The sequence below is a fragment of the Ornithorhynchus anatinus genome, chromosome 5 (assembly GCF_004115215.2).
Source record: "Ornithorhynchus anatinus isolate Pmale09 chromosome 5, mOrnAna1.pri.v4, whole genome shotgun sequence".
Classification (NCBI taxonomy): domain Eukaryota; kingdom Metazoa; phylum Chordata; class Mammalia; order Monotremata; family Ornithorhynchidae; genus Ornithorhynchus; species Ornithorhynchus anatinus.
In genome coordinates, this window is record NC_041732.1 from 8027450 (window position 1) to 8044365 (window position 16916).

Sequence of the window (16916 nt, forward strand, 5' to 3'; positions counted from 1 at the left end):
TAAAAATGAAAGCATTACAGTGTAGTCACAAACGGTTTTCGGGAATAATTCGGCGGAACCTCGAGGCTCTTGCCGCTGGATCATTTACAGCAGGCTCTTCAGGAGCTCAGTGAACTGTGCCAGCCAAAATTTGGATTAAAAAACTTGCCCAATTGTGATAACCTTCCCTCTACCGCAACCTGGCCAGTTGAACCCAAATCCAAAATAGGGTAGAATAATAGCAAAAATGCAGTTCTCGGGAGAGATCCGAAACAGAAAATGTGTTCTGCCATAACACATTTTCACTCCACCTTTTGGTTAGGCCGCCACGGCTGAATTGAGGGAGCTGTGTCTCCCGATAATGTGCTGCCCGTCTGGGTGCAGCATGGTGCGATGTGCTCTGATGTGCCCTGGTGTGGCGTTGGATTTGCGGTAAATAATCTAGCATCTACTGTCCTCAATGTAACGTTCTGCAAGAAAGCAACCCTTGTCAATCAGTCAGTTGTGTTTATTGAGGGCTTACTGTGTGCAGAGCACTGTACTAAGCGCTTGGGAGAGGACAGCATAACAATAAACACACACCGTCTCTGCCCACAATGATCTTACAGTCTGGGGGGACACAGACGTTAATCTAAATCAATACGTTACCCTTACCTTGGAGGCGAATCGGGTGTAATGATATTAACAGTTATTCATCAGCCAAATCAAGTGTGGAATAAATACTCAGCTGTGAATAAATCAGGATCGGATTTTAAGAATGAAAGCTGATAAATCTGTGTAACTTTTTTAGGTTTTGTTTATCAGAAACCAGTTGTCCACAAGAAGATCACTTCCCGCCCAATCTTTGTGTGAAAGTTAACGGGAAACCTTGCAGCCTTCCAGTAAGTTCCGAAGAGCTCTTTGAATGGGCAGCCTGACGTTATTTCAGTGAAACCGCATGGTATCGTGGCCAAGTGTTGATTTTTATTATATTTTTCTATCTTGAAAAAATGGAGCGCGTGACCCAATTGTACAGATGTTATTCCGAAATATAAGGTATGTACTGTTGCAGGGAAGGGTCTGAAGATAAGGGTACAGATTAGGGAACTTGATGCTCTGTAGAATAATACAGCAGTCAGAGGGAAAGAAAAGACATAGCAAGAAGCCTCACGCTATTGTTTCAGCTCTTTGGTGTGGAAAGGCAGGGAAGAAAGGGTTAGTGCTGATGAAGTGGAGAAAAGATCCCTTGATCCTTAAGCTTATATTTGTGAGCCGGGTTCTTAATTGTTTGTACTTATTCTTGTACGTAATCCTTCCCGATGTCTCTGAGTGATTATTAACTTTATTGTCTTCTCCTAGACTTGCCTCAGCAAACCTATAGACGTAGTTAGAAGACTAGATTGTACGAGGAGTCTTGCGGTCCGAGAGCAGGATGAGAAATAAGCTTTGACTAAGCAGAGAGATTTAAAGCACGAGAGCCGACCGTTTTTATTTCTGGTTAGCGCTCGCAATTTTGAGCCTTAATGAGAATATTTGTACCTTTAAATCAGCCACTCGTCTTGATCGAGCGCTTCCTGCATGCAGAGCACTGTATTAAGCGCTTAATCGGTCAGTGGATGTATTTATTGAGCCGTTACTGTGTCCAGAGCACTGTATTAAGCGCTTGGGAGAGTGCAATATAACAGGCACATTCCCTGCCCACAAAGAGCTTACAGTCTAGAGGGATAAAAATGTTGGGGCTGTTGGAGGAAGAAAAATGAGACTATTTGAGGACTAGAACGGATATAAATGCATTATTTTGTTCTCAGGGCTACCTTCCACCTACCAAAAATGGTGTGGAACCAAAGCGACCCAGCCGACCCATCAATATCACCTCGCTCGTCCGGCTCTCCACGACAGTACCGAACACCATCGTGGTCTCGTGGACTGCGGAAATCGGAAGAGTAAGTAGCTTTTTGTTCTTTTTTGCTTGGAGGAGTATCAGGAAGGGTTCAGGAAGCGTTCATCTTATAAAAAAAAGCAGCACCGTAGCTTGTTAGTAAGACAAAGCAAAATGGGTACCCTGCTGAAATTTTCTGCCTTGTGTTTTTAATTTCAGCCCATGTCTTCTTTGCAAGTAACTGCAATATCTAGACAAATCTAGACTGGATGGCGTGTGTTTTAGGATTGAGTTTTGGTTTAGGGTTAGTACTTTTTTTTTTCCCCAGTATTAAGCGCTTCCTATGTGCCAGGCACTTTACTAAGCACTGAGGTAGATACGAGCTGATCAAGTTGGACATAGTCCCCCACAGGGTTCTCATTCTTCATCCCCATTTTACAGATGAGGTAATTAAGGCACAGAGGAAGGGAAGTGACTTGCCCAAGGTCCTACAGCAGGCAAGTGGCGGGGTGGCTGGGATTAGATCCCAGGTCCTTCTGGCTTTAAAGATTAGGCCTCACTGCTTTTCAAACTGAGGGCGGGGAAGTCCACGTTATCCTGCTGCAGGAATTGGAATTTGGAGTTGCAGATTTCCTGGGAGCTGTGTGGTGGGAATGGCGGCCGGCAGGACCCCTTTGATAAATCCAAGCTGTAGGAATGGTGTGTGAGCTGACCTCCATGGTCTGGGCACACTCCACTGGCATTCCAGCCTAGATCCTGACCTTTTTTTTTAGTTTGTTTTTTGTTTTTAATGGTATTTGTTAAGCACTTACTATGGTCCAGACACTGTACCAGGTGCTGGAGTAGATTCAAGCTAGTCAGGGTGGACGTGGTCTGTGTCCCTCATGGGGCTCAAAGCCTTAATCCCTACTTGAGAGATGAGGGAACTGAGACCCAGAGAAGTGGAGTGATGTGTCCAAGGTCACACAGCAGGCAAGTGACGGAGCTGAGATTTGAACCCAGGTCCTTCTGGCTCCCAGGTCCATGCTCTAAACATTAGATGATGCTTCCTTAAGCTGGATCTAGATAGGTCCAGTGGTCTCGAGCAGCTTTTTGAAGGATTGTCGCGTTTCTGCTCTTAACCACTTCCCTGCCTGCAGAGAAGCAGTCAGCGATACCTGCCCACCTTGCCATCCCTGGACCAGATCGACACCCGCGGGCCACTCTGACTTCAGCTCTCTCACCTGTACCTACCCCGGAAGAGTCCTGGCAAGGGGAGAAACTTGGGCCCTTAAGTGATGGCTTGAGACACTCAGGAAGTTGATCCCATTTTTTTTTTATTGTTAACCCACTCCTTGGATTTTCACTATCGGGGGTTTCAGCCCTGCGTTCACTTAACCAGTTTGAAATAGCTTCCTTATGAAGAGATTTGGAAAGGTCTGACTGATTTTCAAATGTAAATTTCCTTAGCTTTGAAATTGAATACCAAATTTGTAGTGGAGGGTGTAATTTTTGGTTACTGTTAGAAGAGAACGCTTAACTTTTTTCCTGAATTTCTATTCATGGCAGAAGAGAAGAACATGGAATATACGGTTACGAAAGAAGTGTCGTTATCTTAGGTTTTTCTTTTTTTTTCTCTCTTGGAAGCCAGAGACTACTTAAAATAAGATGCATACTCCTTGAACAAGATCTCCGCTTGTTCAACTGCAGTGATGGAAAAATCTATGTACAAATAATATAACTGTTTTATATCCCCAACTCTTTCTGTTGAATCAAAGTGGATTATAATGACCACATTTTAGGATAGCCTGCCATAATTTAAACAGCGATATTGCTTCCAGAACATTCAGCAGCCTGTCCTAGTCAAAGAAAATGAGCTCCTGAACAATCAACAGTACAAGTCTTTTCATTTGCGTCTTGATCTTTGGATCATTATGGTTGTCATTTCTTGTTCTGAATTTGCTTTTAGAACTGCCATCCATCAAACTCTTAGTATTTTCTTGACTGGTAAAGTCTGCTGTCTTTGTGATGGCACCCGGGAATGGTGTGAAAATGCTTTTTCAAACATGAAAGCGAGACCAGAAAATCCCGCACGGCTAGGGACAGAGGAGGAGGAGAGAGGAGACGATGTCCCAACTAAAACCGTCTCTCTTGAAGATACCGACTTCCCAAGGGGACCTCAGAATTCCGCAGGCTTGAAAGCCAACGTGAAGTCCCTAATGGGCGGTGAGAAGCCGAGAGTGGCCAAACCGTGGCTCGTGAGCCACCACGTAGCCGGGCTTGCCCTTTTCCGCTCGCTGAGCGGCTCGTCCGGCTCTGCTCTTGTTCCCCATGACTGCCATGTGCTGCGGCTCCGGCCCTTTTAGGCTCTGCCCTTCACTGTTGGGAACATCCCTCTATCCACACGGGGCCAGGATTTATTGATTTCTGTTCACGTTCGTCTCCCCCTCTACACTGTCGGCTTGTTGCGGTCAGGGTACGTGCCTGTTTATTGTTGTATTGTCCTCTCATTCATTCATTCAATAGTATTTATTGAGCGCTTACTATGTGCAGAGCACTGTACTAAGCGCTTGGAATGAACAAGTCGGCAACAGATAGAGACGGTCCCTGCCGTTTGACGGGCTTACGGTCTGATCGGGGGAGACGGACAGACGAGAACGATGGCGATAAATAATGTCGAGGGGAAGAACATCTCGTAAAAACAATGGCAACTAAATAGAATCGAGGCGATGTACATTTCCTGAACAAAATAAATAGGGTAATGAAAATATATGCAGTTGAGCTCTCCTGAGCTCTGCACACAGTAAGCGCTCAGTAAATCTGACTACCTGGTACTCCCTCTGCCTCGCCTCCCCCCCGCCCCCAGCTCCTGCCCCAGTCGTCTCTCGTCGGCCGCCTTTGCTGTCCACTGTATCTCCCCTTCATCCAGCCCCCCGCTCCTCCCTCCATAATGTCCACCCGACATTCTGGGTAAGGAATATTTTTTAATCCGCTGCTCTCGGCCACGTCGTGTTTTTTGCTTTGTGGCTCTTGGGTTCGTGAGGCTCGGCCACCCCTGCACCGTACCTCTGGATGAGGCATTTCGAACTCGTCGGGGAGAAAGAGAGATAAATGAGCCCAAAACATTCCTCTCCCCATCTCTCCAGCAAGCAATAGCACAGATTTTTTGTGGTTGGATTTCTGTTAATGACTGTAAAAATTAGTTCCCGGTTATGGATACAAATGACATTTTAAAATATTAGACTTTTTTTTTTCTTTCCTCCTACCTTCTTCCGTTCTGTCGGGCTGCGTGTCTCAACAGGAGAGAACATACCTTTGCACCAAACTTGTAGTTGTGGTTTCCACTCTATCTGTTTCTAAAGATTTACGAAGAAGTTGCCTTAGGCAGGTTTCTAGCTCCGTAGAGTCAAGCTGTCAGTAAATAATTTCACAGTGTTAATTAGCATTTTTTAAACATCTATCGTAATTGAAGCATTAAACAAACAAGTGATAAAGATGAAGAGGCTTGCTTAATGCCGAAAGAAGAGCTGTTGTAGCATATTGGATTTTTAGGTTGGGCTCTCCGAAACCGTAGAAAATTTAAAAGCCACTTGGTTTCCGTTGCTTCATGAATTATGAATTCCACTATTGTTTGCCTGTGTTTTGACTCTTCTTTAAAGAACATGCTATGTTCTGTGCAGCAGTTTTTCCTGCGAATCAGGATATACTGTCGATGAATTTGGAAATGACAAATTTGCCTCCCATAGACGAGTCTGAGCAAAATCCTGCTTTTCAAAATCGATTATACATTGGAAAGCAACGTTGGCCTTATTGTGCACGCAATCATCGTCCTCTATGGATCTCTTCCCACGCATCCAGCACCAAATTCAAACTTCTCCTTTCAGAATCCCGTCCTACCCTTTTCTATGGCTGTGCTGTCTCTACCTCCTATTACCCAATCAAACTCCCTCCACTCTGCCTAGGCTTGTTGCTTGACTGCTTTCTTTGTTCCTTCCTCTGAGTCCTATCTGTTTATTCCCCCCGTGCTGGTAATGGGTATTTCCACGCCAGTATGCCAGCCGGCACCTTTCAGATCGTTCCCGAAAATTCCCTTGTCACCTGAACTCCCCAATGGTTATACTGCTCAGAGGCCTGTTCCCCAACGATCGGAGATCTGTCTGGTCGAAGGGAGAAGAGTTAGGAAAAAACAGCCGGAGCCAACTGGAATTTTAATTACTTTTCCAGCAACGTCTGCTACCTAGTCATTCTTGTCGGTGGTGATTCTTCCACCTCAAGTCACAAGTCACTAGTCAGGGTTTTCATTTGACCTCACTGGGGGATTGTTTCAGACAGGTGCAATCCAGTGGTTAAGCCTCGGGTTCAGTTGGTATCTTGTGAAATTTTGGGCATCCCATACTGGAAGCTGGCTAAAGAATTAAGGGGGGGGGGGGGAGGGGTGTGTGGGTGTGTTAATATGCACTGTTTATGTACGCCTCTAACACAGATATTTAGGCCTGATTCATCTGATTTCCAATCTTGATGCTTATTTTTCAGAACTATTCCATGGCGGTCTATCTTGTAAAACAGTTGTCCTCCACAGTTCTCCTTCAGAGGTTACGGGCAAAAGGAATAAGGAATCCCGATCATTCTAGAGCTTTAAGTACGTATGCCGCTTTATGTCTGAGTGAGATCTGCATCCAGGGAACGTATTTTGTCACTGTAGAATGTTCAACCATCTGGGGGTATTTGAAGGGCTTACTGTGTGTGGAAAACTGCACTAAGCCTCAAGTTGACCACTCAAAGAATTTTCGACTTGGCGTTGTTCTTAATTTTATGAAAATGTCCTCCGAAGCCTTAGAAACGCTTTGTTTTTGAGGTGCTTTTGCTTCTTTGCCATTTTATATCCTCTCCACTGTTGTTAAGTACCTGAAGGGAGCATTGCACATTAGAGCCAGAACCCAAATATCAAATTGTGTCATAGACTAAATGAGTGCTACTAGAATTCTGAAAATAAAAATGAAGATCATCTGAATGGCTCTTTGAGGCCAGAAGAAAGCGCTGCGTGCAGAGCACTGTACTAAGTGCTTGGAACAACACAGAAGATGAAAGAGATGTGACTACACCAAGAACTTAGAGACTAATGGGGGAGACACAAGAAATATCTCCATTTTACAGAATTGGAAATTGGGTATTTCATGCCGTCTGAGGTATCAAAGAGTTAATGTGAAATAATTACCTGCCGGCTCCTAATATTCCCAGTGTTGAAAACCAGTGTGCATTAAATGATGGGAGTATGCTTGCCTAAGACCCTGTTCCTGGTAAATCAGCCAATGAGAATGATTTCCATTCTTCCGAAGAATAATAATTATGGTATTCCTTAAGGGCTTAGTATGTGTCAGGACTGTACTAAGCGCTGGGGTAGATAGAAGATAATCAGGTCCCACATGGGGCTTACAGTCTGTGTCAAAGGGAAAACCGTATTGAATCCCCATTATGCAGGTGAGGGAAGTGAGATATAGAGAAGGGATTGTGATTTGCCCGAGGTCACACAGCAGGTAAGTGGAGGAGCCAGGATTAAAACTCAGGGCATCTGTCTCCGAGGCCCTTGCACTTTCCACTAGGCCATGCTGTATCTGTAGCTTTGGGGTGCTGGGCTGTGAATTCAAAGGTTAAATTCCACTGGGTTTCAAGAGTGCGTTTTCTGGAGCTATCGTATTTAAAAAGAAGTATTCATGGAAATGGGATCCGACGAGCCTAATCTAAATGTAAGGCTTTGAGTAAGAGCTGAAAGGAAAGAACCCACAGGGAATCAGTCAATCACTGGTATTTATTGAGTGCTTACTATGTGCAGAGCACGGTACTGAGCGCCTGGGAGAGTACAATACAGTGGTATTAGCAGATCCATTCACTGCTCATAATGAGTTTAAAGTCAAGATGAAAGAGGAGAGCATTCCATTTTGACGTATTGGGCTTGAAGTAGCAGTATGGCATCTGAAATTTTGAAGATCGTGATGGAAGGCAGTGCCAAAAGAAAATCAGAATATCCAGAGGGAAGAATTGTAGTTAAGTAGTTTAGCATGCTGATGGGACACACACCCCCCCCCCCCCCCCCGATATTTCTACTGGTTGTCCTTCATCCGTAAAGGAAGGATTCTAATTTGGTGGCTAAACTGGGTCCTGAAAGCCAAACGTGCTGACTTCTTGGCTCATTTTCAGCACTGCCTCTTTGATGGTAGATTTCTCTCTTTACTGGACCTTTGTTTCTAGTGGTAAAGTCATTCCCTCAAAAACGTTCCGAGAACACCCCATAAAAAACACAATGTAAGTACAGGTGTGACGTTAATAATCGCACTCACCCTTTGCAAATTCTTCCAGTTGTTTGCTGCTCCTTTCAGCAGTGGTAGCAAGGCCCCATCCATTGGGATTAACAGCCTACTTTTAGTGTCAGCCCCATCAGAGGAGTAAAATATCTTTTTTTGTTTGTTTTGGGGAGGGGTGTGGTGGGGGGGTGGGGAAGGGAATGGTTCTTTAATGATATTTGTTAAGCACTTACTATGTGCCACGCACCGTTCTAAGCACTGGAGTAAATACAAGCTAATCAGGTTGGACACAGTCATGCCCCACATGGGGCTCACATTCTTAGTCCCAGTTTTACATATGAGGAAACCGAGGCCCAGAGAAGTGAAGTGACTTGCCCAAAGTCACACAGCAGACGAGTAGCAAAGTCCTTCTGACTCCCAGGCCCGTAATCTATCTACTGGGTCACGCTGCTACTCAAGTGTTGCTCTAACAACTCTTATCATCCATCTTATAAACCAAGTGCAAGGAGATCCCTTTTCATTTTTAGAACACTGTGAGATGGAGCACCTTGTGGGCAGGGAACGTGAATACAACTCTGCTGTTTTGGACTCTCCCAGATGCTTAGTGCAGTGCTTTTCACGCAGGAAGCGCTCAATGAATACCATTGATGGGTGGATATATATTTGAGGGTGTGCTGGGGTTGCTGTTTTCGCTCGTATATTGTGAGCCAGAAGGGTAGCATGACCCATAGATTGGTGAGGACTGGATATATCCAAATGTAAATCAATAAGGTTAAGACACATAGAGCTGGGGGAAGATCTGGGGGAAGATCTAGGGAATTCCATGGTGATTGTGATTAAAGCCCGCACTGATTGTAAGCTAATGAAGCCTTTACTGCCCCATTACCTTGGATTTATCTGGATCCTTTCCACCCTAGAACTCCTTCCACCAGAGAACTGCATTAAAAGTGATCTCCACTCTTGCTGCCTAATTTGACCAAAAAAAAGAAGGTTACAACAATGGAAATAGTTTTGCCCTCATTAACGGTATTTAATACTCTAAAAACGTATTTTACCACCCCGCATTCCTTTGCGAGTAAGTCATTTCCATCCAAACGCCCGTTATTGGGATTTAAAATGTATATATGCTCTAAAATCGATAATTGAGCAAATAAGGATATTTGTTACTGCAGTACTGTTGTAGAAATTTAAACAGGCAAATCACAGATTCCGTTATTGTTCCCACAGCAGGCATAACTCTGTCCCTTCTGCTCATATGTAATATTTTGATCAACTTCTGAGTGTTGCATCCACCCACATGTACACTAGTGCGCTGCCCGCACCGTAGTTTGGTAGAATTTACTGTTGCTGTGGGAGCAATAACGGAAATATCTGGATTATTGTATTTTATGATTTTCAAATCTCAACCACCAGATTCCCTTAGATTGCCTTTCTTTCTCTTCCTTTTTGGCCTTAATATTTTTACGCCTCCAAGGTAAGCAGCATGGTTAGGAAGGCGGTTCTGGTGCCAATATATCATAGCAGTAATAATAATAATGATAATGATGATGGTATTTGTTGAGCGCTTACTATGTGCCAAGCACTGTTCTAAGCGCTGGGATAGTTACAGGGTTATCAGGTTATCCCACGTGGGGCTCGCGGTCTTAATCCCCATTTTACAGATGAGGTAACTGAGGCACAGAGAAGTTAAGGGGCCTGCCCAAAGTCACACAGCTGACAAGTGGCCGAGGAGAAGCAGCATGGCTCAGTGGAAAGAGCCCGGGCTTGGGAGTCAGAGGTCATGGGTTCTAATCCCGGCTCTGCCACTTGTCAGCTGTGTGACCGTGGGCAAGTCACTTCACTTCTCTGGGCCTCAGTTCCCTCATCTGTCAAATGGGGATGAAGGCTGTGAGCCCCACGTGGGACAACCTGATTACCCTGTATCTCCCCCAGCGCTTAGAACAGTGCTCTGCACGTAGTAAGCGCTTAACAAATACCAACATTATTATTATTAGAACCCACGTCCTCTGACTTCCACGCCCGGGCTGTTTCCACTAAGCCATGCTGTAGTAGTTTTGTTGGTTAACAGTATGTTTTAAACACTTACTGCGTGCAGCGTGCTGTACTAAACATGTAAAAATAAAAAATTGGGAGAGAGACTGGTAAGGGATCCAGGAAGCGAGATGAACTAAGACCGCAGAAAGACCAAAACAGAGCGTGGCAGGGCACCGGGGCAGGAGATACGGAATTTCAGGCTCCTCGTGGCTCGGAGCCCACAGTCACAACCCGACCCCAATGACGGCATCAGTGGCATCCATCTCAGTCTTCCTGAGGTGAAGGGGAGGTGGCACCAGACTGTGTTTGCTTTCCTCGGTCTGTCCCGCCGGGAAGGAGGTTCCTGGGGGATGCGTGGGATCCTGGGGAGGCAACCTGACATCTAGGGACGCTGAGGGCCCCGAGAGCCGCAGTGGGTGTTGAAGTAGGGGCGGCAGGTACCTTTCCCAGGGCTCGAACTCGTGTTTGAACTTCAGAGCGTTAGAAGCGGCGTGGCATAGTCAATAGAGCACGGGCCTGGGAGTCAGAAAGTTGGGGGTTCCAAACCCAGCTCCGCCACTTGTCCGTTGTGTGACCTTGGGCGAGACACTTCGCCTCTCCGTGCCTCAGTTACCTTATCTATAAAAGGGGGAATGAGACCATGAGCCCCCTTTGAACGGGGACTGTGTCCAACCCGATTTGCTTGTATCCACCCACGCACGGTAAGCGCTTAACAAACACCACAGTTATTATTAGAGAGAGGTCCTGGGCCTTAAACCCCCGCCGCTAAAGCGTCGTGCAGTGATGTGGTTCGGCTCCCGGGCTGGGTTTCCGAGCGGGGAGTCTCTAGACGAATAGCTTACGGGTGGCCGAACTGAAGTCTGCGAGCCACACGTGGCTCTTCTTCACATGCCGAGGGGCCAGCGTACCTATGCTCTATCATTTAGTATTTTTGCAGCTGCTCCGGCTGCTGCCTGCTGCCACACTTCCTCTCCCCACCCCCTCACATCTCCCTCCCCTAGCCCCCCACCGCCGCCCCGAACACCTGTTCACCATGCCAGTGAAAGGAATTTTTTCCAATCCGACCTTCTTGGCCGAATTATGATTGGAGTCCGCTCCCTCTTCGGTACGTGACCCTTGGTCCCCTCTGCTATTGCTGCCCTTCACGTGTCGGGGGGAGGATTCCATCAGAGTAGTCAGTATACCATCAGTCTACAGCCATTTTCTGATTCCTTTTTTTAGAAAAAAAATAGAGGGGAGAGGAAGACACAGGCCACTTTCTTCTGTGCATTATATATAAAAGACATCTGAATCTCTTTTAAAAGTCTTCCACAGAGTGTGCTATCACTCATTAGCATCCGAGTGGATTTGTAACTGTCTTTGTGCTGTTTTGTAAATAGACGTTAGGTTAACCAAGGTGAAATATTCCGTCTCGGTAACGACGACGACAAAAAATGAAAACCAACTTAGGGCCTTGGATTCTGGATGAAAAAGGGACCTGCTTCCTACTTCGGAAATTCTCCTTTCATGCTGCTGCATTGCAGTTTTTGGTTCCCCGGGGGGAGAAATTGGTGGCCTCCTAGGACGCGCAGTCAGACTACACGCACCAGTGTTGGCTGTCTCCGGCAGGAAATGCAGACTCTCGAGCTGTGGTTTCCCTTTTCGCTGTGCCTATTGGAAATCTTTAAAGAAATTATTTTAAGGTATCTACAGTATTTTTGTGCCATAATGGTGATGAATGAGCGATAAACCCATAATGTTTTTCTGTTTGCCTTTCCTCATCGAATGACAGTTAAAGAGAAGTTGACAGCGGATCCAGACAGTGAAATAGCCACGACCAGTCTAAGGGTTTCGCTCCTCTGTCCAGTAAGTATTAGAAACCGGGCAATTGCATGAGTTTTTCCTCCCCCATTTCCAAGATGAGTATGTCAACGGCCCACTTCCCCATCACTTGAGAACTTGTCTTAAATCTCTTGGACATATGCCCATCCTGGATGTGACTCGTTAAAGAAGAAAGACAAAAATCTTTACATCTTCAAGGTTTATACGTTTTTGATGCAGGGAAGTATACCCTAAGGAAAGATCTTAATTCTAACAGTAAAAAGTACATTCAGAAATCCATTTTGGGGGTTTAAAAGCTGAGAATCTTGGGTTTGTGGATATAAAATAGCTTGTTTCTTGATCAGATTAGCTGAAAAGTTTACTTGAAAAATCTGGAAATAAGACCGTATCCCAAGCAAGAGAGTAGGTGAGGTTTTCTGATCTCTATACTGAACCGTGTCTAACAGAATGATCAAATCGGAAGCATTAGTCCAAACTTTTCAGTTTTCTATAGTTTAAAATTTCACAGGAAATGAATTAAACAGTTTGAATATCATGTGTTCTGTTATTGATGACTGAGCTCTCAGCAAGCAAAAAAAAAATTCTTCCTGATTTGGTTAGCTTACTCACACCTGAAGTTGAAAATGCATCGTGTTTAAATGGGAATCTGTCAGAAGCCAAATTACTTATTTATTCTAAACTCATAAAAATTGAGGATAATAAGAGTATTAAATATGTACCTAGTTTTAGCATGTTCTTTCAACATTTTGTTGGCATTTTAATAGGTTAATTATTTTCAAACTATTATTAATAAGTTCAAAGGAGATTTAAACATATTCCTATCTAAGAGCTGTTGTTGTCGGGGAATGTGTCTACTACCAACTCTATTGTACTTTACTCTCCCAAGCACTTAGTACAATTCTCTGCACATAGTAAGCGCTCAATTTCTTCCTCCTTCCTTTTTCTCCCACCCATTCCCTTCCTCCATTTTTGCCCGTGAAATCTTCGTCGCTGTTTAGTTCAGTGGTCAGATAAATTTTCATTCTTTTTCCACAAGCGTGTATAAGAAAACAAATTCATTTTTAATATTCAGAAGGAGGCGCAAGAACAAATAGCTGCATTGCACATTGACATTCCCTTAAATTATTCGTCCGTTTCTTTTGTTTGCTTCTGCACTCGAATTTTAGGAGTTGTTAAAGCTATTTTGATGCATATTCATTGGAACATTAGCCGCAGGAAGTAGTCAATATAAACTGCCTCTTGTGAATCAATCAAGAAGTTTTCATTAGTGCTCCTACTTTGGAATGTGCCAGCTCTCTTTTGTCAGAGCTATTTGGTATGTTTAGGAAAGCATTGATTTCTGTTTGGCTCCTTGTTCTCCTTTTTGTTTTTGCCTCCTACTTCTTCCCAGGTACCCCTTTAATTGTTTGCAGTTTGATCGGTTCATTTAAAAGTAGCGTCTACTTTGTGAATTTGCATCGATGATGGAACATTTAAAAATGTTGAGAATCGCAGTCATTTTGTTTCATTGACTTATACCTGGTCACAGGGATGTGATAATGCTAATATCTGCTAGTGATACTTAATGGAAAAACAGCTCTGCATACTTCAGGTGTCTTTTTGTTAAAAACTGAGCAGTAGTATCCCATCTCTGTATCAAATTTATAAAATACTAAAGAAGATTTCCCTTTGAAACAGGCAGATATGTCCCACTGTGCATTTGGATATTTTGGTTGTGATGCAGTGTTCAGGATAAATTGGGATTCTGTTGTCTATGTGCCATTTAGCTAAAGGCAAAGAAAATGATTAAAAATGTCATCTTTGCTCTTAGGCAGGCTTATTTTTTGGTACTGATTTATTAAAAATAGAACATGAAGAATTGGATAAACCCTCTTGATGCGGCGGGGAGAGGAAGGGAGAGAGGCAGACACACACGCACTTTCTCCCCAGGCCTGTAAAATCTATTTAGCTCAATTACTTGATAAAGAAAAGGATGTCAAAGTACCATTCAGGGCAAGGAATATGAAGCATTGGTTAAACCTTTTTTGGTCAAAACTCTACTTCCTCTTTTCCTTGTTTTTTTTTAACTTGAAAACAAAACACCAATCCTCTCCCCACCCCCCAAAAACCCACTTCCCTTTCTTTGCCGAACCTTTTTTTTTTTTTAAACCACTTCACCATCTTTCAGGTCCCTCTGGTTCAGGGAACTGGTTTCAACTTGCTTCAGAATGTTTCCTCTTCCCCTGTTACATCATTGGTAATGATATACCTCAGGCATGCTATTATATTAAAATAAGAATGGTGGCTCAAACCACTCTTGGCCTACAAAGCTGCTTAAAACACTCATGAAAAGTTTTAAATACATGTACATTTGCAATGCAAACATTCCTACCCACACATTTAAACCTCTTTTGCTGTTCATGGGGGGAAAGGATATGATTTAAGCTAAAAAAGAGCTTTCAGCCCCAGTTCCATCTCTGAAGCTGAGATAGAGTATCTGTCAAAAAGGTTTATTAATTCCCAACTTCCTTTACCGGCCTGCTCTGAGGATGTTCTGGTCTTAAAGCTTTCTGTGGAAAACCTTTTGAAGATGGACTAGGTGTCATCATTTAGGAAAGCACCATTGTTTTCTGCTGCCTTTGTGTCCATCTGCACAATATGGAAGCGTCTACTTTCTATTAGGTGGTGGTCTCAGTGGTTAATTTTTTTTCTATGGTACTTCTGTGGTTAACTGCTTACTATGTGCCAGGCGCTATACTAAGCCCTGGGGGTAGATACGAGGCAGACAGGTTGGACATAATCCATGTCCCACCTAGGGCTTCCAGTCTTACAGGTGAGGTAACCGAGGCACAGAGAAGCTAAGTGACTTGCCCAGGTCACAGAGCAAGCAAGTGGCAGAGCCGGGACTAGTGCCCAGATCCTTCTGTCTTCCAGGCCCATGCTGTATCCACTAGGATTGATTATATTGATGGCCTTAGCCTAAGAATTGCATTTCTCCTGAAGACAAATGAGCTATTGCCCTGGGAAGAGAGAAAAAATATAAAGCAGTCTCAAAATCAAGGCATCTCGACTTGTGGGTTTTGGATTGGGCACCAGGAACCACGTTCTTGTCCTGCCCTCTATAGGTGTGTGGTCCGTGCATGGTTCCCCAAATCCATTCCCCTTCCTCCACCTCCACCGGACTCCCCTCCGGTGGGAAGCTTGGTTGACCTTGATGAAAATCCCCGGGGGGGGGGCGGGGGGCGGCGGATGGAAGGGCGCAAGGGAAATAAAAGGCAAAGTGAGCACCAGGCAAAATGAGAAAAAGGAGGAGCCTAGGTGATTACTGTGGCACAGGGGAAATAGGAATTTCAGTTTGCTGAAACAGTCTACTGGTGAAGAGCGTCATCTCCCCGACTGAAAAATCTCTACAAGAAATAAAAAACAGCCCCCAGAAAACCTCATCATCTGGGCTGAATGTTTTAGTCAAGGAGACTCAGCCTCAGGCAGCTCACTGGGGATTTGAGAGCCATTCAAAATGATCTAAAGTTGGTTCTTTCCACTTAGCAGATATATTCTTCTGCCTTCTGGGCTGATTCATTCATTCAGTTCATTCGATCATTCAATCATTTATTAAGCGCTTACTGTGTGCAGAACACTGTCCTAAGCGCTTGGGAAACAACAATACAACAATAAACAGTGATATTCACTGCCCACAACAAGCTCACATCCCTACCCTTGGCCAAAGGAGTGTTTGTGGTTGGAGGATGGAGGGGGGCAGCTTTGAGAAAAGGATTCTGTTACTTCCACTCTCTGTATTTGGAGGCAGGGGATTTAACTAGATGACCTTTTTTGCAGTTCCTTCCCTACGCAGTAGATAGAGCACGGGCCTGGGAGTCAGAAAGTCATGGATCTGATCCCGGCTCTGCCACTTGTCTGCTGAGTGACCTTGGGCAGGTCACGTTGCTTATCTGGGCCTCAGTTACCTCATCTGTAAAATGGGGATTGAGACTGTGAGTCCCACATGGGACAACCTGATTTGCTCTTATCCTCCTCGAATACTTAGTTTAGTGCCTGGCACATAGTAAGTGCTTAACAAATACCATTATCATTATTATTATTATTATTATTATTTTTGACAGGTGGGGATTTGAGTTTTTTGAGGAGGGGTGCGGTTGAGGGGATTGATGGAGAAATCCACATGGGATAAAGCTAGAGTTGTGCCAGCTTAACGTTGGCAGGTTTCACCTCCTAAACGAGAATGGTTTTTGCGCCCAGTCGACAAGTCCCACCTTCGGGTTCTGCGCCTAGGAGCCCTATCATCAGCAGCTCTCCCAAACAGACAAGCTGCGTTTCAGGCTTCTTTTTTTTTTTTTTTTCCTCCATCCCCAGCCTCCTCCTGCCAACTAGGGGGGATGGGCTCTCTGTGGAACTCCCTCCCCCTTGAATCCAATCAAAGACTGGCTTCAGTTGGGGAGGGGGGCGGAGGGGCAGAGATCAAACACGGACTCCAATTAGATGGTGAACCTCTTCGTATCGGAGAATGAGAGGAGCTATAATTAGCCCATCTTCTCGGGCAAAGACCCCGATCAGTTGGAGAGGACCGTGCGAGGAGCTGACGGTCTAATTATAGCTCCCCCTTCCTCCGAACCGAAGAAGCAGGCTGGTGGTGGCATAAGGGGAGGGAGCACGGAGCTTCCAACCACCCCCAGGCAGCAGCTGTCAATTGGGCTAATTAAGAGGCACACACGAGGACGCCACCAAAGTTCATCAAATTCCCCAACTTTGACGTGCCGTTCCCTACCACGCTTCGCCGTGACAAGAAATGGGAGAAACAAATCCTCTCGTTAACGGGCTAAGAAGTCAGGTATCATTAGCTCCATTGAGGCCCAGATGGAGTCTGTGAAATCTCTTCCTTCTGTTCGCCCCATCACGGGTAAACACAGATCACGATTCTCCGGGCCCAGCGGAACGGACAGTTGCTACAG

At 44.8% G+C, this 16916-nt stretch overlaps 1 protein-coding gene across 4 annotated transcripts in view; it reads left to right on the plus strand.

Moving 5' to 3' along the window:
* The window catches only part of PIAS1 (protein inhibitor of activated STAT 1), a 170145-nt gene that overhangs the window by 136250 nt on the left and 16979 nt on the right, over positions 1 to 16916 (plus strand). For all 4 annotated transcript variants that reach the window (XM_001516057.5, XM_029064897.2, XM_029064896.1 and 1 more), the window contains 4 exons: positions 770 to 860; positions 1767 to 1901; positions 6350 to 6455; positions 11921 to 11994. In XM_001516057.5, the coding sequence (XP_001516107.3) occupies positions 770 to 860; positions 1767 to 1901; positions 6350 to 6455; positions 11921 to 11994 (406 nt within the window). The remainder of the gene's footprint in view (positions 1 to 769; positions 861 to 1766; positions 1902 to 6349; positions 6456 to 11920; positions 11995 to 16916) is intronic.